The sequence below is a fragment of the Aspergillus lucknowensis genome (genome assembly GCF_044049455.1).
Source record: "Aspergillus lucknowensis strain CBS 449.75 chromosome Unknown BJX67scaffold_2, whole genome shotgun sequence".
In the NCBI taxonomy this organism is placed as follows: Eukaryota; Fungi; Ascomycota; class Eurotiomycetes; order Eurotiales; family Aspergillaceae; genus Aspergillus; species Aspergillus lucknowensis.
The window spans coordinates 17,998-41,743 of record NW_027263546.1 but is presented as its reverse complement, the minus strand read 5'-3'; the positions used below and the strand labels follow the sequence as shown (position 1 = coordinate 41,743).

At 50.9% G+C, this 23,746-nt stretch overlaps 9 protein-coding genes across 9 annotated transcripts; 6 read left to right on the top strand and 3 right to left on the bottom strand.

The window, feature by feature from the left end:
• Window positions 1-776: 776 nt before the first annotated feature.
• BJX67DRAFT_376642 (uncharacterized protein) lies at window positions 777-1,472 on the top strand (the record flags this gene model as incomplete). The annotated part of the gene is made up of 2 exons (XM_071031920.1): window positions 777-915; window positions 973-1,472. 2 exons carry the CDS (start codon window positions 777-779, stop codon window positions 1,470-1,472), a joined length of 639 nt encoding a protein of 212 aa, XP_070890751.1.
• An 85-nt stretch (window positions 1,473-1,557) lies between these two features.
• Window positions 1,558-5,032, bottom strand: BJX67DRAFT_86931 (exocyst subunit SEC5). The gene is made up of 2 exons (XM_071035559.1): window positions 2,425-5,032; window positions 1,558-2,375 (listed from the first exon to the last, which is right to left on the bottom strand). The coding sequence occupies exons 1-2, from the start codon at window positions 4,792-4,794 to the stop codon at window positions 1,644-1,646; spliced, it is 3,102 nt and encodes a 1,033-aa protein (XP_070890750.1). The 5' UTR covers window positions 4,795-5,032; the 3' UTR covers window positions 1,558-1,643.
• A 181-nt stretch (window positions 5,033-5,213) lies between these two features.
• On the top strand, window positions 5,214-6,833 carry BJX67DRAFT_387980 (isocitrate dehydrogenase (NAD(+)) IDH2; the record flags this gene model as incomplete). The annotated part of the gene is made up of 6 exons (XM_071034317.1): window positions 5,214-5,303; window positions 5,368-5,433; window positions 5,594-5,680; window positions 5,743-5,865; window positions 5,917-6,636; window positions 6,693-6,833. The coding sequence occupies 6 exons, from the start codon at window positions 5,214-5,216 to the stop codon at window positions 6,762-6,764; spliced, it is 1,158 nt and encodes a 385-aa protein (XP_070890749.1). The 3' UTR covers window positions 6,765-6,833.
• Window positions 6,834-7,120: 287 nt separating this feature from the next.
• BJX67DRAFT_376639 (uncharacterized protein) lies at window positions 7,121-8,186 on the bottom strand (the record flags this gene model as incomplete). The annotated part of the gene is made up of 4 exons (XM_071031919.1): window positions 7,121-7,461; window positions 7,527-7,716; window positions 7,780-7,925; window positions 8,006-8,186. 4 exons carry the CDS (start codon window positions 8,184-8,186, stop codon window positions 7,121-7,123), a joined length of 858 nt encoding a protein of 285 aa, XP_070890748.1.
• A 189-nt stretch (window positions 8,187-8,375) lies between these two features.
• Window positions 8,376-11,482, top strand: BJX67DRAFT_86808 (tubulin gamma complex associated family protein). Its single transcript, XM_071035558.1, has 2 exons — window positions 8,376-8,564; window positions 8,628-11,482. Exons 1-2 carry the CDS (start codon window positions 8,438-8,440, stop codon window positions 11,360-11,362), a joined length of 2,862 nt encoding a protein of 953 aa, XP_070890747.1. The 5' UTR covers window positions 8,376-8,437; the 3' UTR covers window positions 11,363-11,482.
• Window positions 11,483-11,601: 119 nt separating this feature from the next.
• On the bottom strand, window positions 11,602-14,565 carry niaD (nitrate reductase NiaD; the record flags this gene model as incomplete). Its single annotated transcript, XM_071031918.1, has 7 exons — window positions 11,602-12,506; window positions 12,560-13,183; window positions 13,252-13,475; window positions 13,529-13,764; window positions 13,824-14,082; window positions 14,136-14,235; window positions 14,289-14,565. 7 exons carry the CDS (start codon window positions 14,563-14,565, stop codon window positions 11,602-11,604), a joined length of 2,625 nt encoding a protein of 874 aa, XP_070890746.1.
• Window positions 14,566-15,621: 1,056 nt separating this feature from the next.
• On the top strand, window positions 15,622-19,684 carry niiA (nitrite reductase niiA). Its single transcript, XM_071035557.1, has 9 exons — window positions 15,622-15,887; window positions 15,955-16,105; window positions 16,162-16,701; window positions 16,754-16,836; window positions 16,891-17,418; window positions 17,474-17,676; window positions 17,723-18,195; window positions 18,250-18,407; window positions 18,456-19,684. Exons 1-9 carry the CDS (start codon window positions 15,712-15,714, stop codon window positions 19,453-19,455), a joined length of 3,312 nt encoding a protein of 1,103 aa, XP_070890745.1. The 5' UTR covers window positions 15,622-15,711; the 3' UTR covers window positions 19,456-19,684.
• Window positions 19,685-20,670: 986 nt separating this feature from the next.
• Window positions 20,671-22,809, top strand: BJX67DRAFT_86761 (MFS transporter). Its single transcript, XM_071035556.1, has 5 exons — window positions 20,671-21,107; window positions 21,158-21,237; window positions 21,286-21,561; window positions 21,618-22,432; window positions 22,486-22,809. Exons 1-5 carry the CDS (start codon window positions 20,937-20,939, stop codon window positions 22,653-22,655), a joined length of 1,512 nt encoding a protein of 503 aa, XP_070890744.1. The 5' UTR covers window positions 20,671-20,936; the 3' UTR covers window positions 22,656-22,809.
• Window positions 22,810-23,044: 235 nt separating this feature from the next.
• On the top strand, window positions 23,045-23,533 carry BJX67DRAFT_376634 (L-rhamnose mutarotase; the record flags this gene model as incomplete). The annotated part of the gene is made up of 3 exons (XM_071031917.1): window positions 23,045-23,165; window positions 23,246-23,382; window positions 23,450-23,533. 3 exons carry the CDS (start codon window positions 23,045-23,047, stop codon window positions 23,531-23,533), a joined length of 342 nt encoding a protein of 113 aa, XP_070890743.1.
• Window positions 23,534-23,746: the final 213 nt, after the last annotated feature.

Here is a 23,746-nt window from a genome sequence, read left to right as displayed (position 1 = left end):
ATCAAACCAAGCCTTTAGAAGCCGGGGATCCTCGCATTTAGCTCGCTAATAGCTATAGCTTCGCGCATATCGAGTTTTTAGTTCATCTCAATATTTAATAAACTTTGTTGCCCAGTTCTTCCCAATTAGTTGAGGGAGGGTCAATGCTGCAGCTTGAAGAAGAAGATTAGCCATTTCTGCCACATCTCCAGGTCTAGAAGGAACTCCACGCGAATCTCTAGATAGAATCCATTCTACTAAAGACTCTTCCTGAGTTTCAGAAAGCCTGTGGCTATTGGCGCGTCACTCGCTTCAAAAAGAAACTCCCATCCATCTATCACGCAGTGTTGATCGAGGTACATTAAAAAGGGTTACTACACGTTGGTAATTCGGAATTTCTTGGTTTTTTAGGTATAATATGGCAAGTTGAATGCTCCCCTCCTGCTCCACCAAATTTCAATTCGATAAACGCGGTTTTGGTGGCATGGTGGTGGTTTGAAGTTCAACGCGTTGAACAAGCAATCGAAATCGATGGGGGTGTCGGGTCGGTGGGGATGTCGGTTCGGTAGTGAAATACGTTAACTAAACTTGAATAGGTAAGCACTCATCGCTGGTACAGGTGCGGAAATAATTCTTCTCGTGATGATGCCCGCCCGAGGCATGCCTGCCTTTGCAACTATACATAACTTCTTCACACGCAGGGCAAGAGCCGGTCCCTTCAACTGCTTACCCAGATTTACTACACTCTATTCACGTTAGATACATTCAGTAACAGGGGGCGGAAAAACTGTGAAAAAATGAGCTCCAAACGCGCCCGAGACCCTGACAGGCCGTCCTCCAACAAGAACGACGAAACCGAAGCCCCAACCAACAAGAAGAGAAAGGGCTTCTCCGTTGGTCCTGCAAACCTACCCGACGGTACTTATCGCCGCAAAGGTAAGTATCTTACACGACACAGCCTGCACCCTGAATTGCCCTACTAACAGGGAGCAGCGCAGAAGATCAAAGCCGACCTCATACAAAAAGCTAAGGTCAAGAAGGCCTACGCAAAAGTAAAAGCCGCTGAACTCGCCGCCCCTAAACCCAAACAATTCTACCTTCGACGCGAGGAAGAAGATGAAGACAAGAAAGAGGATACAGAGAAGCAGGATGCGGAGCCCGCAAGTCTGGAGCTTCATCCAGATCGACAGGCAATGCTGGAGACTCAAGATTCAGGACCAGAGCGATTAGACGAAAGGGGGGGAAATGGTGGCAGCCGAGGCCGAAGGCGAAGGCAAAAGCCAAAGCGGGGGGCATTTGCGAAGGAGTTGGAAATTGCGGAGAAGAGGAGGCAGGCCGCCGAGAAGAGAAGGGAGGAGAGGGAGTTCAGACAGAAGGATAGAGAGGCGATGGCTAGGGCGAGGCGACCAGATCAATATGGAAAGAGGAGACTCGGGAGAGAGAGTAAGGTGCTGCTGAACCGGGTCCAGCGGTTGGTTGGGGGTTCTGCATAGAGGGAGGGAGAAAAAATTGGTTTATATCGAAGCATGATACCCAAGGTTAATTTAGGCCATCGTCTTTTCTACAAGTTATTTTGCATGGGAAAGGGGAATTTCGCCAGATCATCGACTCATTATGATTTTACTACATGGATACATAAACGCCTCAGCCAGCAGTAGTGGCGATTATGTGGCACTCGCTTTCTGCGACGTCCCGCTTCTCGGCTTTCTAAAGCATGCGAACTCTCCCTTTGTCCTCTCTCTCAATCTCTTCAGAATACCTCTCATTTCTCCTAGCTCGGACTGGAGGCGAGCCCGGGCCTCATGGGTGGTCCGACGATCTAACTCCACGTAAATCTGGCTCTGTAAGGCGGAAGCTTCCTCTGAAGAATACTGGGACATCGTTTGAGCAGTAAACTCGGTGTCGAGAGTCGCTTGTATTAAAGAGTTTAGGGAGTAAGACGTTCGCAAGTTGAAAGCAGTTAAGAGTGCTTTGGAAACTTGTGTTAATAAGTGGGTAAGGACGATTGATAGCAGCGGTGATTGCCCGGCCGTGGACGATCGACTCGCCCCTGAGGACGACGTCGAGGGGATAGTGGTTGAGATCTCCGTGTGGACGAGCACAAGAGTGAGCAATGCGTTGTACACGTACGGTCGAACCTGTTCGGGGCGTTTGTCTGTTGGTTCCCAGACAGCTGACGCCACTCCTTCGGAGATAATCTTCTCCAGATTTTTGATTGTCGGCTCAGTGTAGGATTGAAACAGTCGTTGATCGACCTGATCAAGTACTTGTCGGATGGACTTGGTTTCATCGGTTAATGTCACAGAGAAAGCTGTCTCAAAGTTTGCAACAAGTTGTGGAACAAGGTCGGCCTGGAACGCCTTGATGTTCGAAAGAGTAAGGAGAATTCGGACGTTCTACATATCGGTTAAGCACTCTTCGATGGCGGGTATTCACATAACTTACCCTATTTCCAGAATCGACAGCGTCTGCAGCAAGGAGAGATGGTGTCCTGTCGACTTTATGTACTGGTGCATTCCCAGACATAGACCATTCATCAATTTCTTCGCGGATTGTAGGATGTTCCGCATTCTCGACGAGGCCGCTGAGTGATGCCTCAATACTCGAAATGAACTCGCGGCGGACCATCTGAAGTAGTTTAGTAGGAGGCTGAGTGACAACGGCCACAGCACCAGGTTTTGCCATTGCCTCGGAGATATACAGAATTTTCTGCAACCCACTAAGTATGGTGTTTTCGAAATTAACGAAGAGACCAGGCATCTTCGTGAGGTCTCGTCGTTTCGGGTCTCGTGTCCAATCTTCCAACAACCTACACACTTCTGCGTCCTTTCTCCACGCAGAACAGGCTATCCGCACGGAGCGTTCCCGAATGACACTTACGAGAGCCTTGAGAAGTTCACCGGTGTTGGTGCTGCTCGAGACAGGCCCTAGTGCGGCCATCTCTCCGGCTGCGGCACCGATGATGACTAGGAATTGACCAAGATAATGGACTCCGCTAAGAGAATTGGAGAAAGGTGGCCAAAAAGCATAGCCTTCCCATAGTTCGCCGCGCTTGGGTGTTGGGAGGGGCATGTTCCTTGGGTCGAGTTTGAAACGAGACTCGGTCGGAGTCACTCCCAAGGTTATCGGACTGCTCGGGCTCGACGGCGATATTGGCGAGGTGAGGAGTGAGACATCATCCACTGGTGGCTCAGCGAACAAGGACAAAATGTTCTCCCGGATCATATTGACCAGTTCAATAAGACCTTTCTGTAGATCCTTGACGTCGGTGGATGAGAATTTATGATGCTTTCGACTCTCCCCCTCGAATCCTGTGGGGAGAAGCTTTTGCTTACTCCCATTGATAAACGACTGGGCGACTTCCCAGAAATCCAGCACCTCGCCCAGAATTCCTCCTTGCGAAGATAACAGCTTGTTCAAGTATGTGTGGACACATTCCCAAAGCTCTATAACTTGGTCGGCGTCTAGCATCGGCGGCGTGCTAGTTGAGCTGTCCTGGGGTATTCGTCGCAAATACGAAGCTACCTCCACAGGAGTCGGCTCTGTTCCACCCGCGAGCCGTCGTCTCAAGATTTCTATCTCGATTTTGCATCGTTCACAGAAAGCCGTAATTTTTGTTTTGAGGTAATCGTAGCGGCTGACAAGCCACACCCAGATAGGGTTGTCATTTACACCTAACTCCAATAAAGCGCCGATTAATTCCATATATTCCTCGACAGGACCGGATGCTGTTATCCTCGTCGAGGTGCTTGGGGCTTCGCTGAGACGCCTCCAAAGATCGCGCTTAAACGTTTGTATCTGTTGGTCAACATCGATCCACATCCTGCCCAGAGCCAGGATAACATGCGTTTCTTCGTCGGTTAATGATCGGTCCTTGCTTGCAGCAGTATCCGCGATGTTCTTAGCATTTTGAGTAAGAGCCCTGGCCTTGCGGTATTGTTCAAAGACGGATTCATAGTCCCTCTGTTTGATCGACTTGGAGAGGAGCCCGCCTATCTCATAAACATCTCGGTGTTTCTCCATACTCTCAACCACCGACTTAAGCATTTGCTCTCTCTCACGGCCACCCAGAGCCGGTCCCCAAACTTCCTCGGCTTTGACAGAAGCTTCTGTCAAAGGCACCCTGATACCCTTCACGCCGTAATCGCTTTCCTTCAATAATGCATTCTTTCGGAACCCTGAACCCGCGCCAGAGGCAAGCGAGGGGTTTTGTTTAGCTCCAGATATGCTCCGGAGGTGGCTCGCTGATCTGCGGTGAGCTACTAACTCCTGTTCCCTTCCTTGGTTTCTCATCTCCGTGTATACACTGTCAATTGTTGCCTTAGCCCGGACAAAACGCTCGAAGTTCGCTTCGACAAGTACTTTCAGCGAGGCAGATTTCTGGTCGATAGACCGAGACAGGGTATTGAGCCCATCAGCTAGAGATTGGATGGATGCGTCGGAGTGGACCTGTGAGAGAAAGAGGGCCGGCGAGAATCCAGTAGAGGAGAGGAGGAATCGGTTTCGCAGACGGGTGTCATCATCCACAGGTAGCCCTCGTCTCTTCAGCTGCTTCAGAACGCTGTCGCTGGATCCTAACGGGTCAGGCTCATCAACCCTAACGAGATTCTCCCTGCCATTGTTTCCCTTCAACGACCCTAGGTTGAGACCTCTCCGCGCGCTGTTGCTCCGATCGAGAACACTGTAGCCAGATTTCGAGCCACGGCGCTCAAGGGCCTGCTCCTCCTCCTCGTCCTCTTCATCAAGCTCTGCAGGCCATTCCTCTGGATATGCCGATGGCAAATTATAGAAATGCGCGATGTCGGCGTCCGTCATTCTGGTGAACAGGCCTGAGCTCCACCGAGGGGACCGGAAGGGGGGATTGACGACCGACGGTCGAGGCGCATGCGGGTAGCACGAGGGGCGGAAACCGACGACTTCGGAGTGTGGGGGAGTGAGATGGATATCGTTGACTGATTCAAGAAGGGGGAATAATAGGCCGTAACGATGCGAGCTGGCGACTTCGGCCGGAGGCAGTTATCTGATGAGGCCCAAGACTCTAAGTGGACCAAAGACGCCAAAGACGGTGTCCATCCCGGCGGTCGGATCGGCTCCAGCGGTACCGATCAAAACTTCCATCAGCCTTTCTTCCTCTTCCCACACAAGCTCTTCTCTCCCCTCCCTCGTCGATATCCCTCCCAATTCCCTCTCTTTTCAGCCCTTTCGTTTGTTGCTGATCTTGGGATCTCGTCGCAATGATTGCTGCAAGGAACCTCGTTGCTCCTACCCGCCAATGCCTCCGGACAACACGTGTGGCTCCCAGCCTCGCATCCTCCCGTTTGCAGGTAACGAACAGCTCCTTTTGTCTAACGGGGTTTGATCTTCATTGACGCGTTGCCTCTTGTCTAGTTCCGAGCCTACTCTGCTGCTGCCGATGAGCGAGTTGCGAAGTTCAAGGGACAAAAGGGCCCTGATGTATGTTGAGGCAATTTGACCCTCTTTTCTTTTTTTGCTCTTTTGATCCTTTCGGCCGGGGCTATCCGCCGATAATCGCAACAACGATGCGACGCGGTGATTGCTTGGAAATTGCTTGGATTATCTTTTCGACTCGCATCTGACATGTTCGCACTCTTAGGGAAAATACACTGTGACCTTGATCGAGGGTGATGGTATTGGTCCTGAGATCGCCCAGTCCGTCAAGGACATCTTCTCCGCTGCGAAAGTAATGCTTCCTCTGCCGCCGATAATTCCGGCTACCATATCGTTGTACTAAATCTCTCGCAGGCGCCAATCAAGTGGGAGTCTGTGGATGTTACCCCTATCTTGAAGGATGGAAAGACCGCAATTCCCGATGAGGCCATCGAGAGCGTCCGGAGAAACTATGTCGCACTCAAGGGGCCCCTCGCCGTATGTGCCCTCCCAAACTATCGCGAAGCGCAATGCTGAAACAGTCTTCAGACCCCCGTCGGAAAGGGCCACGTCTCCTTGAACCTTACCCTTCGTCGTACCTTCAACCTCTTTGCCAACCTTCGTCCCTGCCGATCAGTCGCAGGCTACAAGACTCCTTACGATAATGTTGACACTGTCCTGATTCGTGAGAATACAGAGGGTGAATACTCCGGAATTGAGCATGTTGTCGTTGACGGTGTTGTTCAGAGCATCAAGCTTATCACCAGGGAAGCCTCCGAGAGGGTGCTGCGCTTCGCCTTCCAGTACGCTCGCTCGATCAACAAGAAGAAGGTCCGTGTCGTGCACAAGGCGACCATCATGAAGATGTCCGACGGTCTTTTCCTCAACACTGCGCGTGAAGTCGCTAAGGACTTCCCCGATGTTGAGTTCGATGCTGAGCTGCTGGACAACTCTTGCCTGAAGATTACTACCGACCCTACCCCCTACAACGATAAGGTCCTTGTCATGCCCAACCTGTACGGTGACATTCTCTCCGACATGTGCGCTGGTTTGATCGGTGGTCTCGGCCTGACCCCCTCTGGTAACATCGGTGACGAGTGCTCCATCTTCGAGGCTGTGCATGGATCCGCTCCTGACATTGCCGGCAAGGGTCTTGCCAACCCCACTGCTCTGCTTCTCAGCAGTATCATGATGCTGCAACACATGGGTCTTGCTGAACATGCTTCCCGCATTCAGACGGCCATTTTTGACACCCTTTCTGAGGGCAAGGTGAGCTTTTCGACTATCCTAAGCTCGCTGTGATCGAATACTAATTGGTTCCGTAGACCCTCACTCGCGACTTGGGTGGTAAGTCCAAGACTCACGAGTATGCCGGCGCTATTATCAAGCGTCTGTAAGGGATTCGGTTTACCCCCTGTACTATATCCCTCTTTTATTCCCTTTTTAGCCCATGAATGAATTAGACTAAATGCCGTGATCTACTACGTATTGAAATGTATCTAGATTCCAATGATCCGAGAAAACTTACATTTTTTTTTTTTGCTTTCCTCGCTCTGCAGTGCACTACTAGCTCAGGAAAATTGCCCCTGGAGAGTCTAAATGGCAACCAATAGGTTGTTCGACCATCCAAGATACTTCATTCCATATTCATACAATGGTAGGTAATAAAAAGATACAGCCCATGCAAACGCCCGAACCCTATTCCCCAGGTATCAAAGTGTGGATTTTCAAACGCATAACTCGCAAGGGCATGTCAATTCTGGCGCCGTCGACCCCTCCTTGCGACACTGCCTCCCCGTCTACCCCCGCGTGTGGATCGATATGGCCGGGCACGCGTGCTCCGTCCAGTTGGCGAGCTACCTGTATCTCCGTCTCCTTCGTCCTCTTCGCTATCCTCTTTCTCGGCATCACTGTCTTCCTCATCGCTTTCCTCGTTCTCCTCATCAGACTCTTCGTCTTCTTCCTCCGACGCGGAACTTTCCCGGCGGGTTTGAACCGCCATATTGAGACGCGAAGATCGTGTGCCTCGTCCCGCTGGACGACCACCGCGGCCTGGTTTCCTTCCTCGTGAGGGAGCTGGTGAAGAACGGGGTTCTGCAAAATCGAGGTAGATTAGTCTCGCAAACAATGTTACTACTGCGGGCCAAGTGAAAACAAACCATCTGTATCAGCGACCGTACTCCCCCTCCTAGACTCGGGATGGCCGCTAGGTGCCGGAGAAGGAGAGCCTTCCATCGCCAGTCTTCGCTCAAACATCATATCCCCATATTCGTCCTCTGGTAGCTCAAAGGGACAGTACACCTCCTTTCCGTCTACATCATCCGACGCTTCGTGTATGAGCGAGTCTTCCTATAATTCATCCAATAGTAAGCGGAATTCCACCGCCGGAAGGTATCGTTATTGTAGACATACCCTTTCATCAAGCCCTGCTAAGTTGTACAAACTCCCTAGCTTTTTCCAAATTCCTGGTATTCGTGTGTGCTCGGCGTGGGAAGGCGCATAACCTTGACTCTTCATGAACTCGGAGATTGCGACCATTCGAAAATGCTTATGCATTCCTGAATAACAGCGCTCATTAGCAAGGGCGAAATGTTTCATATAAATACGAGGTCCTCGGCGGATCAAGGCGCAAACTGACCAACAGGTTTCCATTTGATAATGCCCTTGAGCAGTGCTGTCTCCTGCTCGTCAGTCCACAAGTCCGACACTCGGTCATAGCTTGGGGTACGTTGAGCGGCGTTGTCACCAGCCGGCGTATGGGCTGGGGACGGCGGGTTCTCTGTCTGCGCAGTGAGCTTGGCTTTCTTTCTTGGAGGCATTGTGATTTATTGGCAACAGGACTCTTTGAAATTCGAAGGAGTGATTTGATCATTGATCATTCGGGTTCCCCAACCTGGAGTGAGAAGCGGCGCCCCGGGCGGAAGTCCGGATGAAGGCTAGTCCGTATACGGCTAGCTCAGCGTGACCTCGCGATCCCCACGCGTTGTGAAGATCGATAATCGCCCCAAGTCGATGATGGTGGTGTCCAGAAGAAGGCGGTTTGACTTAGGCTCGGCATGAGACCCCAACAATGGATTCTGAAGAGTATGGACTGGATCCGTTCTCCAGCGATGGGCTATGGCGCATCTCCAAGTTCACTTTGGAATCAATACAACCCCTGGAGCCTCTACCTTGGAACGAGAGCTTGAACCTCCCTGGTAAGTGGTAAACTCTTGGATTGCCTACCCTGGCCAGAGCTTAATCATATTCCATCTGTGCAGCTCTTTCAGAGGATATTTTCAAGACCTCTTTGGATCAATTCGATGGGGATGGATCTAGACTCCACGAACTGGATATCTTCGGGGCGACTCGTTTCGACTCGAGTTTATCTGCGGAATCCGTAACAGATACGTCAAGTGACACCCAGTTCGAGAATGATAATGAGATACAAGGTTCGGACGGCGAATTGGATGATATATGGGCGCTTGAAACCCAGGGCCTGGCAGCCCCGTCTAGCCGGTCCCTAAATTCGTGGGAAAAGTATCATGCTCGTGGCTTTGGCGAACCTCGTTCGGCATATTTTAGCGAATCTGGAGCTAAAGGCTTCGACGCTGCGTTGGAGCATGACAACAATTATAAAAAGACGGGAAGGCCAAAATGTGTTGCACGGAACCATATTTTCTTCCAATCACTATTCCGGCTTGGATTGGGTTGGAGCTCTGTACTTTTCCAGTACAATGAACAACGGCAAAAGTTCGAAAAGGCCACAAAGAATACCCGCATCTCTGGGGCTAGCTCTCTTGCCCTCAGCGGGCTGACGGATGAGATTCTCCAATGCGGGACTAATATGCAGCGAGTGCGCGCTTTCATTAGCAGGGTACCGACCAAAACGGCGGAGCCGTCGGCCCTATCCGCGTTTTCCAGCGCCGCGTCTGTTATTATATACACACTGGAAAAGCATGTACTCAAGTCCTTCATGCATGTCAGCTCAGCACTTCAAACTAGAGCTCTTTTTCAACGATGTGGTGAGCTGGTAGGATCTCTAGCAAATATGGTGGACACCGTGGAGAGGGCAGGGTCAGAAGTCCAAATCATATCCTCCGTTTTCAAGCTAGCAGCTCACTATTCCCTAATCTATGGTCAGATGGAGAGTCTTTTCCGGGAGATCGTCTTCAAAGTCGTCGAACCATGGCTGGCTCATGTGGAATCTTGGATTGGCTTTCGTCCAGAAACTTCTACGTCAGTGGAGCTGTTAACAAGCGGTCGAAGCTTTGTTTTCCTCGAGAAGTTCGAAGACAAAGGAAAATTCCAGCCACGAGAAAGACTCGATTATGTGTACCTTCCGGATCAAATGCCGTCATTTGTCCCCCCAGACCAGGCGCATTTGATTTATGAAAGTGGACGGAGTCTGCGGCTGCTTAAACGCTCCCATCCCCACCATCCGCTTGCAACTTACAATAAAGAGGCTGCCCATATCCCCTGTCTCGGTGGTGCGGGCACCTGGTCTGAGCTGGAACGAATACAAGCGAAGGCTCATGACTACGAATCCAGACTCCGACTAGAGATTCTGAAGTACAACCGCCGAGGATTACCTGGGAAGGGGACAAACCTAGAGAAACCGGATGATCCTGAACCCCAAGAATACCCAGACACCTTTGACCTCTTCGACATCGATGACCCTCGCAATATAAACGGCTTACTTGCAACTGATTCTCTGGAAAGGCAGCAGATCAGTCAACTAACGGCCGAGTTGGAGAATCCCAGCGGAAAGCAACCCGGAAACTCTGAGAACCACTTCGCTCCGGAAGTAGCGTCGTCACTTTATCTTTCTCTCGCACCTTTGCTTTCGTCTCAGGCATTACTGATTGACTTTTCCTGCCTCCATCTTCTTTTCAAGGAGCACAATTTGAGGGACCACCTATCTTTACAATGGCGGTTCCAGCTTCTCGGCGATGGATACTTTACGTCCCGACTTTCTCACTCACTCTTCGATCCTGAAATGGAAAGTAGCGAACGAAAGACTGGGGTTGTACGGAGTGGTGTCCATACCGGTCTACGCTTAGGAAGCCGTGACACCTGGCCTCCAGCAAGTTCGGAGCTGCGCTTGGTATTGATGGGCATTCTCAATGAATGTTATGGTGTCGAGTATGCCGACGGCTCTGGAAATCCTGATTTCGAGAAGGCAAAAGAGCTTCCCGGGGAGCTGAGCTTCTCTATTCGCGAGTTGACAGAAGAAGAGATCGTCAAATGCAAGAATCCGAACGCCATCGAAGCGTTAGATTTTCTTCGCCTCCAATACAAGCCGTCCAACGTTCTGGAGGCCATCATTACTCAACACTCTCTCCAGAAATATGACCGTCTCTTCAAACATTTACTTCGGCTTCTCCGGATGGTCTCAGTTGTGAAGGGACTTATCCGAGACTCGACCACTCGCACTTCGCTTTCTGGAGATACTCGGAACATTCTTCAAAAGTTTCGGGTGGATTGCCAACATTTTGTCATTTCTTTGAGTGACTACTGTTTCCAGCTCGGCATAGGCTCGACGTGGCAACGATTCCATGACACTCTTTCCAAAATTGAATCCCGCCTCGACCACAGTGACATCGACGGCACCATCGAAGCGGCCCACTCAATCCCAAGGCTCCGAGCCTACCACGAAGACACTCTCGATCAAATGCTCTTTGCTTTATTTCTCAGCAGACGGCACGCTGAGGTAGCGAAGCTGATCGATGGCATATTTGATACAATCCTCAAGTTTGTCCCGCTGTCGCGAATGGACGGGATGCAAGGTGTGCGTCATGAGAGTGAGGCTGTCATCAAACGCTTATATATCACCTTCAGAAAGCAAACCTCCGCTCTTGTTGGATATCTTCGCAGTCTTGACGGTGCGAGATCAGGGGCGTCGTCAACGTCACGAAGTCAGAGTAGATCTGAGATGGCTTTTGCAGCCAGGGAAGCGCCCACTAACGTGTTTGATCATCTCCTGGTGCGATTGGATATGAAGAGATATTACTAGTTGGCCAGCACGGGTTTACTTCATCTTATTCCACCCGTGAAGGGGCGTCGAAAAATGCTTTTGCCCTTGTTTTCAAGGAGCAATGAACCCTAATCCCACTTGACGAACCCGTCATTTCAAGCTGATGACACATGAAGAAGCGCATTTTTGTTGGACTTAACTCCATATACCCCGTACATACATATGACCAATGTCCAATACCTGTACCTGTACGCCCATGACGAACGAGCCATTTGCGTCTAAAAATAATGAAGGTTGGACTCAGTCCACCCTAGCGAGAGAAGAATCTTCTTCGAAGCCTTCTCCATTGCTTCCGGGCCACAAACAAGGACCATGGTTTGATCATTTGGAGACCCAGCATACTCCTCGATCAATTCCTCGTCTATACGTCCCCTGCGACCAGTCCAGTTTTCCGGGCCCTTTGTCAACGTGTGGACGATCTTGCACTTCCCCACTTTGTCCATATCCTCGAACGCATTTAATTCAATGCGGCAGAGGATGTCCTCCTCCTGCCGATTCCCGTCTAGGAGCACGCACGTCGTCGGATCTTGCTCATCCTGCATAACAGCCCTAAGAACCTGGAAAACCGGCGTAATGCCAGTACCGCCACAGATCATCACAAAACTTTGCACAGTGCGCTCCTTACCACCTACCAGAACTTGGCCGTTACCTAGGTACTCGAAGCGCCCCGTCGGACCCTTGCACTCGATTACGGAGTTGAGTGGGAGTTTATCGAGAGCTGTCGTCATCTTCCCACCGGGAAGCGTGGGTGAATCGAAATAGATTTTGATGAGGATGTCCACCGTGCCGCGTTGATTTGTTTCAGAAATTGGCGTATATGAGCGGATAATGGCCCCTCCGGCTGTCGGATCGGGAATTTTGATCATAAGGTGTTGGCCCGTTGGGAGGCCGAGGGTTTGGTCTGCATGTTCAAGGCCAAGGGTGAAGATGCGTGTATCCCACGATACTGTTGTTTTCTTGATTAATGTGGCTTTTTTCCAGGATTTCGGTGTGAGGAAAGTGTCGCGGGGAGTGGTGGGTGAGGTGTCGTCTGCGATGTCGCCCTTGAGGAGGGCTTCGAGGGATGTCTTGTTGAGGGTGCCGATATGGTAGTCTGGCATCATCTTCTTGGCTGTTTCGCTGTCTGTTCGGTGTTAGATCCATTTTCATCTTCTTTATGGAAGATGAATAACTTACGGATAGCAAGGAATTCCTCGGAGGCATCTGTCCCAGCCGCCGAGATGATACTCTGCGCTCCACCAGGATGGCCCTCAAGAAAGGCCGTACCATCGTATACCTCGCCGTTAACAACAAACCAAGGGCTCTCATCCGTCGAATTTTTCTTAAACTCCTCCAAGTCAATCACCCTGTTCACGCCCTCCTTCTTCATATTGATGTCCTGCACAGGCTCAGGCTCAATAATCTCCTCGCCCTCCTGCCTCTCTCCCCAGTTGCCATTGGTTAAATCCCCTCCTGCCTTCTTAACCCGTTCCATCCACCCTCCAGGGCCTGTTGGATCAGTCGGGTGCTCAAACAGCAGTTTCCCATTCTCCTTGGCGATGGTCACCCGGAACCAAGGGTTATTCATCATGCCCAAGACGGACCAGTACATGTCCCTCGGCTGGGGGCTGAGCGCTTCATCCATAGCCCGGACGAGAAGGGCGTCACTGTTTTCGAGGTCGGAGGTGGGGATATCGAGGGACCAGAAGGACCAGCAGAAGCACGCTTCTCGCCATGACATGTCGACGCGGCCGCCGTACAGGGAGCCTTCGAAGTCGCGGTATTTGTCCTCGGCGTATTCGATGTTTGCGAGGCGCCAGGCTGGTTGTTGTTAGCTTGGGTCTGCATAATAGCACGCGGGATGGTGGCTTTTTCAAGTATACACGCACATTTGCCCCTGTCTAATGAGATCTCAACGCGGGTGACTCGTCGGCCACCACCGGCGTAGGCATACCCTTTTGCGGTATAGAAGGGTCCAGCGGATGCGAGATCAAGGACTTCTTTATGTTGGGGAAATGCAGCAGCCGAGTTGACGTTCAGGTCGTAGATGGCGTAGCGTTCGTCCCGCCACCAGGATGGCTCTTGTGAAGACATATCCGGTGTGACCATCGTACTAAAATACGGTTAGCAATACATTTACAACGGCCAAGGGATGTTAGGACATACGGCAACACCCGGTTGTCGTAGATATGATACCAATTGTCGCTCGGGGCTTCGGTGACAATCAACTTCTTCAGCCACTTGACGCTGCGCCCTCCTATCTGACCGGGCACGACAGCTCTCAGCGGACGGCCGTGATCAGGCCTCAGGTCTTCACCATTCATTTTATGAGCCAGCATAATTCCCCTGTTCGGGTCCATGACCCAGTTAAGCTTCACGGAAGTCCCGTAATATCCGTTCGGCTAGGAGCAGTGAGCAAAACCAACCATCCCTCTCACGCCTAGGGTTAGATGTTGCATACCAACTTATCTGCCCCCTCCATACAGACATACCTCGCCCTTCGTAGTGGCTTAGCGCTCTTTATAATATCCGCCATCATAGGGCCGGTGAAGAGGGCGGTCGACAGGCCAGCTGGACCCCATGAGAAGCCCTTCGATTTCCGAACGGTGTTCTGCTCTTTTCGTCTGTTTCCGGCGCATACTAGTGTAATTGGGGCGGTAATTTGATCGAAGTTTTGGAGTATTTGTTTGAAGGTTAGGGTTATTGGTTTCTCGACGAGCCTGTGCTTGCCTATTAGAACGTCTCCATGAACGAAAATCAAATAGAGACGAACCCTTCGATACTGATTTCCCAGCTGGGGATCTCTTCGTCTCGGACATGGGGTACTGGTCCGTGATTTCGGACATAGAATAGCTCGGGTGACGTTAAAAATCCTGCCAAGTATAAGCTTTTGTGGTATAGCCTCCCGATAAATGAGGACCCATACCCTCCCGGTAGAGTGCTGTGAGTGGAGCTTCGACGTTGAAAGGGTGAACACCAGTCAATCTGATAAGTCGCGGATCTCGCGGGACATGACTGTCTGGCGTCCCTTTATCTATACTCAGGACTTCGGATGGCTCTTTGGAGGGAGGTGGTAGAGGGATATCGGATGTGTCAAGTACCGGGATCTCCTGCTCTTCGACTCTGATCTGAGTGGATTTCAGAGTATGCGGTTTTGAAAGGACTTTGTCCGTCCACACTTGTGTGATAGTAGTTGTTGACATCTTGGAAGAAGGGAACGTGAGTAGACCGACGAGTAGAGGGCGGAAGCGGAATGGTATGGATCGAGGCTTCGGCGACAAGACTATATTATTAACATCACGGCTGAGCAGGAATTATTCCTGCAGAGGAGACGAAGCAATTATTATCCGTTGCAGCCTCGGAGAAACACATTGGAGAAATAATGAGAGATATTTTGAGCCCTGGAGCAGGTCGGGCTTCCTGGATTGGGACGGCCCACCTCGATCTCCGCGGGACTGCACCCGGAATTCGATGTCAAGGGAGAGGGATGTCCAGCAAGCCCCGAGCCAAAGGACGCTTTCCTGACTCATGAAGGAATGCAATTTAGTGTCATGAGAAGCGATCATGCAATGACAGAAGCCAACCACATCTATCAGCTTTCGAAGGCATGAAGTCAAAGCCTGTGGATTTCCTGGCCACTCCGAGGACTCAGCGACCGGAGGAAGGGAGAAAGAAACTCTTGGCTTGGACGATGATTAATGGTTATTATTCAGAATATAACTATCCGAAGCCATCCTCATCCAACTTTCGTACCGGGGTCGATGCAGGTGCCCAGGTGGGCTGGTCTGATTACCTGAGTCTGCTTGTCATTGATCGAGATAGGGCTCGCTCTGCATTGTTGACAGTGCAGTGAAAACAACCAACCAGAATGGCGGGATGTCTTATCTGTGTAGTGGGGACAATCGGCAGATCACGGTTGGACTCCGTCCAATCAGAATTTTGGACCTGACATGGTGATTTCCGCGGAGACCCAATGTTGGAAGCCTGAGGAACACACCTGTGGGCGGCTGCCTTGGCGCCTCAGTCTTGTCGTCCATCGTTATCGCAGATTGATCGAGCCACCCCCCACCTGCAGTCCCATCTTTTTCATGGTGTCTCATTCTTCTGACGATCACCAATTGCGAGATCGCTGATTCGCGTGGATTGCACCACTCATTGGCCCATTCCATTACTTATCGCATTTCCCCAAAGCCACGGAGAAAACAGAGACCCAAGATGCTGGCTCCTCGCCGGAGGGAGCACAGCGGCTGTTCCCACATGGCGATATATGAAGCTGAGAAAGGCACCGGCCACTGTTCCCCCGGGAGGCTCTCTTCTTCAGATCTTCCAGATTTCTTACCACCAACACCATGCCCTTGTTGGACGGTTCCCGGGTCAACGAACCTGTCAATGCCAGCGTTCACAATGGTATACCTGTGATTGATGGGATTGATCCCGCCGCCGATCTGGGGAGCTGCGATCATGACGCCAGCAGACGCCAAAAGATTGTAGTCGTCGGCTTGGGAATGGTTGCAGTTGCTTTCATGTATGTTCAGATTCTGTGACTACAACTACATATATCATTGTTTCCGACTAACAGATTACTTGTACAGTGAAAAACTCGTAAAGCTAGACTCAGAGACACGCAGATACGATATTGTCGTCATTGGAGAAGAACCGCACATTGCCTACAACCGTGTCGGCCTCTCATCATTCTTCGAGCACCGTAAAATTGAAGACTTGTACCTCAATCCGAAGGAATGGGTGAGTAGCCCACCGCAAGGGAATGCGTCTTCTGGCTAATGATGTTTCCGTAATAGTACGGCTCATTCAAAGACCGGTCTTTCGATTATTACCTTAACACTCGCGTAACGGATGTTTCCCCCCAAAGCAAGACCGTCAAGACCTCGACGGGGGATATTATTCCCTATGATACCCTCGTTCTCGCAACCGGCTCGGATGCTGTCCTCCCCACAAATACACCGGGTCATGACGCCAAGGGTATTTTTGTCTACCGTACAATAGACGATCTAGAGCGCCTCATGGAGTTCGCTTCCACACACAAGGGCCAGACTGGTGTCACAGTTGGAGGGGGTTTACTCGGTCTGGAAGCCGCCAAGGCCATGACAGATCTCGAGGACTTCGGCAGCGTGAAGCTAATTGATCGCAACAAATGGGTATTGGCTAGGCAGCTTGATGGTGACGCTGGTTCTCTCGTGACGAGAAAGATCAGAGATCTCGGCCTAGAGGTGCTTCACGAAAAGCGTGTGGCCAAGATTCATACAGACGGCGACAACAACGTAACAGGTATTCTCTTTGAGGATGGCCAGGAGCTCGAGTGCTCCTGTATCTGCTTCGCTGTACGATTTTCCTGCTTTAATTCCTCTACAGTGCGTGCTGACTTGGGCAAAGATTGGAATTCGACCACGGGATGAATTGGGTGCCGGCGCCGGGATTCAACGTGCCAAGCGAGGTGGCTTCGTTATCAGTGAAAGGTGACATTATTCCCTCCGCCTTGATCAACCCCATATGTTAACGTATTTCCATAGTTTGCGAACATCCGTCGACGACATTTATGCCATCGGCGAGTGCGCCAGCTGGGATAACCAGACATTCGGCATTATCGCCCCCGGTATCGAAATGGCCGACGTCCTCTCCTTCAACTTGACAAATCCTGACAAGGAACCCAAAAAATTCAACAGACCGGACCTTAGTACAAAGCTCAAGCTCTTAGGCGTCGATGTTGCCAGCTTCGGTGACTTCTTTGCCGATAGAGATGGACCGAAATTTCTTCCGGGTCAGCGACCGTCCGGCACAGATACCGAAGGGTCAGACTCTGGACTTGAGCAGGAGCCTCCTGTTAAGGCATTGACGTATCGAGATCCCTTCGGAGGAGTCTACAAAAAGTACTTGTTCACCATGGATGGAAAATACCTCTTGGGCGGCATGATGATCGGCGACACCAAGGACTACGTCAAACTGAACCAGATGGTCAAGACACAGAAGCCCCTTGAGGTGCCGCCCTCTGAGTTTATCCTGGGTGCTCAGAGTGGTGGGGACGAAAATGCAGACGATCTGTGAGTTGCATTGAAGCTTATGGACAGCCGGGGCTCCAACTAACTAATTCAACAGTGATGAAAGTACTCAAATCTGCTCGTGCCACAACGTAACGAAAGGTGATGTGGTTGAGAGTGTCAAGGCTGGAACCTGCAAGACAATAGCGGAGATCAAATCGTGCACAAAAGCAGGAACCGGCTGTGGCGGCTGTATGCCTCTCGTACAGTCAATTTTCAACAAGACCATGCTGGACATGGGTCAAGAAGTCTCAAATCACTGTGTGTGATCCCTTCCTGTTACCATTATAGCGCTAATAATGAGCAGTGTGTATCCATATTCCGTACTCGCGGGCCGATCTATATAATGTTATTGCAATCAAGCAACTGAGAACTTTTGACGAGGTAATGAAATCTGTCGGAAAATGTGCCGACTCCGTGGGGTGTGAAATTTGCAAACCGGCCATCGGATCGATCCTTGCGAGTCTTTTTAACCCTCATATCATGGATAAAGAGTATCACGAGCTGCAAGATACGAATGACAGATTCCTTGCGAACATTCAGAGGAATGGGACATTTTCCGTCGTTCCCCGCGTTCCTGGAGGGGAAATCACTGCAGATAAATTGATAGCTATTGGCCAGGTCGCGAAGAAATTCGGCCTATATTGCAAGATTACAGGTGGTCAGCGTATCGATATGTTTGGGGCCAAGAAGCAGGATCTTCTTGACATCTGGACCGCTCTGGTCGACGCCGGAATGGAAAGTGGCCACGCCTATGCCAAAGCGCTCCGAACCATCAAAGTAAGATTTCTCTTCACAATATAATTGGAAGATTTCTAATGAATTGATTCTCAGAGCTGCGTTGGAACTACTTGGTGCCGATTCGGCGTCGGAGACAGTGTTGGGATGGCCATTCGATTGGAGCACCGATACAAAAGTATCCGAGCTCCTCATAAATTCAAGGGTGCTGTTTCTGGCTGCGTTCGAGAATGTGCCGAAGCACAAAACAAAGAGTAAGCTCCATGTTTCTTCGGTTAAGCCGTGCGACTAACATGGTCCAGCTTTGGTCTTATTGCTACCGAGAAAGGATTTAACATATTCGTTGGTGGGAACGGCGGCGCCAAACCTCGTCATTGCGATTTGCTCGCAAAGGATGTCCCGCCGGAGGAGGTCATTCCTATCCTCGATCGGTATGTTATTTTCTACATCCGAACTGCGGATAAACTCCAGCGGACAGCGCGGTGGCTTGAAAACCTTCCGGGTGGAATCGATTATCTTCGAGAAGTCATCCTCAACGACAAACTCGGGATAGCAGCGGAGATGGAGCAGCAGATGCAGGAACTAGTGGATAGCTACTTCTGCGAATGGACGGAAACGGTGAAAAATCCCAAACGGCGCAAATATTTCCAACAATTTGCCAACACCGATGAGACGCTTGAGACGGTCGAGATTGTTAAGGAACGCGACCAAGTGCGCCCCACGTATTGGCCTAAGGATGGGGCAAACAAGGACTTCAAGGGCCACCAGTGGTCTGATCTTTCGTGGCAGCCCGTCATCAAGGCCGACTACTTCTCAGATGGGCCGCCTGCAATCTCATCCGCCAATATAAAGCGTGGAGACACGCAGTTAGCGATCTTCAAGGTCAAAGGCAAGTACTACGCCACGCAACAAATGTGTCCCCACAAGAGGGCCTTTGTATTATCCGACGGATTAATCGGTGACGACGACGCTGGAAAGTACTGGGTATCATGCCCATACCACAAACGAAACTTCGAGCTCAACGGCGAGCAGGCGGGCCGGTGCTCGAATGATGAGGAGATGAATATTGCCACGTTCCCAGTCGAAGAGCGGGATGACGGTTGGATCTACATGAAGCTTCCTCCGGTTGAAGAGCTCGACTCCATTCTGGGCACGGAGAAGTGGAAGGTGAAGAAGGGTGAAGCCACGGATCCATTCGCGGCTTACGACAATAAATACAAGGGGATGAAGGGTAAGAGGGCAGGAGAGAAGGGGCTTGAGCGCAGCAAGCCAGCTCAAGCTACCAACACTATAGACTGGTAACTGCCGGATGATTCCGAGCATGTTTATGATATGTGATACTGGCCGGGTATGGGTTTTCGATGGCGTCGGAGAACGGCTTTTCTCAGCGTAATATAGTATTATACCATTATACCTCGACAGATGTTGACTTTTACCATCGGCATCCACCCTTTCCAACTTAGGTGACTCCCGTTGGGAATCAGTCAAGTTCTCCGGAGTCAACTCCAAAGTATCTCAAAGCAGAACGGCTTGGCTAATTCTTAATCACTTTAGCATGCGACGCCACCGCCGATCTTCGACAAAACTGGTGCCCCAGGCATCCAATACCCGTTGCTCATGTTCCCTTCAACGTGATTGGGCGGCGATTTTTGTTATCTCTGCCTAGACCCTGCCAAACCGCCGAGCAAGACGCCAGCCATCCACGGCCATTGCTCCATCCGTCAACGATAAGGGTCCCTCCAAAAGGGCCCGCTTGTTCATGAGATCTCCGCGGAGATGGTTTTGGAATTCCTGGCCCCCGTTCAGGCTCGCCAGCGTCATCAGGATGAAGCACGACACAACAGGGATCGGAGCGCTGTGCAGCGCTCGTTCTTGTTCTCCGGAGGAGAACGTGAGGTCCTGTGGGCTTCATCTGCAGTTGAAGATTCTCCGATGTGATTGCATTTTCTGCAGGCCACGGGAGTTGCTCGTTGTCCCAGAGTCCAGGCTCGATGAACGAGCCCAAGCCAAAGCTTGTCTGTCTCCCAGGAACAACACCGCGGAGTCTGTGCGGCGAAAACAAGTGTTATCGGTTGGTAAACCCTGTTTTCGAGACAGGGTTCTGGGCTGTGGGTCACACACTTTCCCTTATCTCTTTCAACCAGACACTGGTCTGTCTCAGCCACATCACGGCCTTGTCTCCTCGGTTCCGCGCTGCCTTCGAGGGGAATGGAAAACATCTTCGATATTTCCACGGGCCATGGTTGCCTGAATCCAGGGGTGGATGTGGATCGACAGCTTCAGGCTGACGGTGGAGGGAAATGTTTCCTGCTCTGTGGACCAACCAATGTCAATCCTGCCGTTGTCAAGTTACGAAGACCGAGGAGACATCAGTCGAGCTGCCATGATTTTCTCATCATCAGCCGGAACTCCCATGTGGGCTCTTCCGGTACCTGGCCATGTCTGAGATTGTAGTGATATCCCGGGGAGATACATGACATTCTCTTTTCCGTCAGAACCGATCCATACCCGACCTCTGCATATGGATTTCGTTTATATAGCAGGGCAGTCTTTGGTTGATGGCTACGATTGATACCATAAGTTTATAGCCAAGGCTCTATCCTCTCGACGTACAATTTCTTTCTTCTAATTCCACTCGTCTTACTCGTTCATCCACACATACCCGAGAAGTATAGATCTCGTACAGCAAGATCCGTTCCCCGGCAGTTCTCTCTTGGCTGCAGTCGATAACTACCGTCTTTTCTTTATTGACCGAATATATCCGAGCCCGCGAACCCTTGGAGATGACGGGCTTTCTCAAGTCTCTGATAGCCTCGCCGCAGATCAACCCTCACAATCGCAAAGCACTTTCCATCCCGCTCCTAAATCCTTTCGACAAATATGGACGGGTCTTCTTCTTCTCATGGTTTGGGTTTATGCTGGCATTCCTCTCATGGTATGCTTTCCCACCACTCGTAAGTGCTCCTGCTGAGGTACTATTGAGACCGCTCTAACAGACTACCAGTTGACTGTTACCATCCGCGAGGACCTGCACATGTCCCAGACTCAGATTGCAAACTCCAACATAATTGCCCTCCTCGCTACGTAAGTTTCAACAAGATGGTGATTGCGGACTGTCACTAACTAGATCAGATTACTCGTTCGCTTCATTTGCGGCCCACTATGCGATCGATTCGGTCCTCGTCTAGTGTTCATTGGCCTGCTTCTGGCAGGCTCTATTCCTACTGCCATGGCCGGCCTCGTCACCTCTCCCGAAGGACTCATCGCCTTGAGATTCTTCATCGGTATCCTTGGCGGCACATTTGTCCCATGTCAGGTTTGGTGCACCGGGTTCTTTGACAAGAGGGTTGTGGGAACAGCGAACTCCCTTGCCGCTGGGCTGGGAAACGCTGGCGGCGGTATCACATAGTAAGTATATTACTCTTCCAACAGTTATGCAGCTAGAATCTTACAGTCCCACCCAGCTTCGTCATGCCTTCTATCTTTGATTCCCTCGTCCACGACCAAGGCCTTACAGATCACAAGGCATGGCGCGTTGCCTATATTGTCCCGTTCATCCTAATCGTTGCCGCCGCTATCGGTATGCTGTTTGCGTGCGACGACACCCCGACGGGCCCATGGTCGGAACGCCATATTTGGACCAAGGAGGCAAACGAGTCACAGGGAAATATCATCGATCTCAGCTCTGGCGACCAGTCGACACGACCCTCTGGGCCACCCTCAATAATAACCAACGTGGTAGCCGATGTGGAAAAGAAGGGTGTCCAAACCCCAATGGAGTCCGAAGGTACACAAGTCATGGGACAGCTCGATGCCCTCCGGACCGACGCCGTGGTTGCCCCTTCCCACAAGGAAGCCCTAAACGTCGTTCTCAGCCTAGCAAGCCTGGCAGTTGCCATTCCATATGCCTGTTCCTTCGGGTCTGAGCTAGCTATCAACTCTATTCTTGGCGACTACTATGACAAGAACTTCCCGTACATGGGGCAGACCCAGACTGGCAAATGGGCCGCTATGTTCGGTTTCCTTAACGTCATCTGCCGTCCCACCGGTGGCTTCCTCGCCGATATCCTCTACAACTACACCAAGACTCCGTGGTCGAAGAAGATCCTTCTTTCCTTCCTCGGAGTCGTCATGGGAGCCTTTATGCTTGCAATGGGCCTCTCAAACCCCAAGTCCGAGGCTACCATGTTTGGACTTACTGCCGGTCTTGCTTTCTTCCTCGAGGCCTGCAACGGTGCCATTTTCGCCCTTGTACCTCACGTCCACTCATTTGCCAACGGTACGCCCTTTACCTTTTCCTTTTGGGTCTAATCAGGTACTAACTGATACTAGGTATCGTCTCCGGCATGGTAGGAGGCTTCGGAAACCTAGGCGGGATCATCTTTGCCATCATCTTCCGCTACAGCCACCATGACTACGCGCGCGGCATCTGGATTTTAGGTGCGATTTCCATGGGGGCGAACCTCGCAGTTGCTTGGATCAGGCCCGTACCCAGGAGCTAAATGTGAGAGTAATTTCCCGTCTGTATTCTTCTACGATATTGTTGAATTTCCGGTTGTTTCAGCGACATGATACCATTCAGTCTGAGCGTGATGTTTTCAATCCAAGATCTGTCTGCGATAGAAGCCTTCATAGACCAAAACATGTTTTCAAATATTCTGTATCACATTTCGGAAAAGCCCACCGACCACAGCGGAGGAATTAAAGCCCCAACCCGTCTCGGGGTAATACCCACCGAAGTGAGGGGCTCCATATCTCACTCACTGGACAAGAACATCGTCAATCCTTCAAGCCGTATTTTCTCGCAAATAACCAATTTAAGACTGAGTCAAGAGAGAGAGAAAGACACAAACAAAAAGAAAAAGGAAAGAAAAAAAAAAAAAAAGGAACAATGCGCCGCATCGCCCAAATCGTCCACCTCAAGCCCTCCGCCGTAGCCGCATACAAAGAATGCCACGCAAACGTCTGGCCCGAAGTCCTGCAACAAATCAAGGAGTGCAATATCCAAGACTGTGCGTTCTTCCTTTCCATTCCATCTGTTCTGTTCGAAAACCCCTTCTTGACCGGGCTGACCGTGCTGCCGGGCCTACAGATTCCATATTCTACGACAACGACCGCACGCTCTTCGCGACGTTCAAGTATGTTGGTGATGACTATGAAGGTGATATGGAGAAGATGAGGGCGAATCCGAAGGTGAGGGATTGGTGGGCTATGACGGATGGGATGCAGGTATTATATTATATCCTTCGTTCTATATCTGGGTATTTAGGAGATGCGATGCTAATTGGATTGGTAGGAAAGCCCGGTTCCTGGGGCTGTGAGTAGTGCCGAAGGGCCGGGGTGGTGGAAGGTGCTCGAGGAGGTGTTCTATACGGATTGAGGGAAGTGTGATCTTGTAGAAAGTAGCTTTTTTCATTTTACCGAAGAGAATTCCGAATATGCATTGACCGGCTGTGTCAGCTGCTGAACAGCATGAACCGAGAGCCATTCAGTTGGCAAGACCTTATCCTGGCAACAAATACAAAAGGCTGCGATGTCCAGGTAATGACAGGCACATCCAGATTCCTAGCGGTCGTACCGAGTTCCAGTCCTT

Coding starts and splice junctions, on each gene's coding strand:
- BJX67DRAFT_86931 (XM_071035559.1), bottom strand. CDS start 4,794: ATGACGGACGCCGACATCGCGCATTTCTATAATTTGCCATCGGCATAT. Junction 2,376..2,424: donor CTGTCGATTCTGGAAATAGG/GTAAGTTATGTG, acceptor ACCGATATGTAG/AACGTCCGAATTCTCCTTAC.
- BJX67DRAFT_86808 (XM_071035558.1), top strand. CDS start 8,438: ATGGATTCTGAAGAGTATGGACTGGATCCGTTCTCCAGCGATGGGCTA. Junction 8,565..8,627: donor CGAGAGCTTGAACCTCCCTG/GTAAGTGGTAAA, acceptor CCATCTGTGCAG/CTCTTTCAGAGGATATTTTC.
- niiA (XM_071035557.1), top strand. CDS start 15,712: ATGCCCTTGTTGGACGGTTCCCGGGTCAACGAACCTGTCAATGCCAGC. Junction 15,888..15,954: donor ATGGTTGCAGTTGCTTTCAT/GTATGTTCAGAT, acceptor TTACTTGTACAG/TGAAAAACTCGTAAAGCTAG. Junction 16,106..16,161: donor ACCTCAATCCGAAGGAATGG/GTGAGTAGCCCA, acceptor TTTCCGTAATAG/TACGGCTCATTCAAAGACCG.
- BJX67DRAFT_86761 (XM_071035556.1), top strand. CDS start 20,937: ATGACGGGCTTTCTCAAGTCTCTGATAGCCTCGCCGCAGATCAACCCT. Junction 21,108..21,157: donor GGTATGCTTTCCCACCACTC/GTAAGTGCTCCT, acceptor ACAGACTACCAG/TTGACTGTTACCATCCGCGA. Junction 21,238..21,285: donor ATAATTGCCCTCCTCGCTAC/GTAAGTTTCAAC, acceptor TAACTAGATCAG/ATTACTCGTTCGCTTCATTT.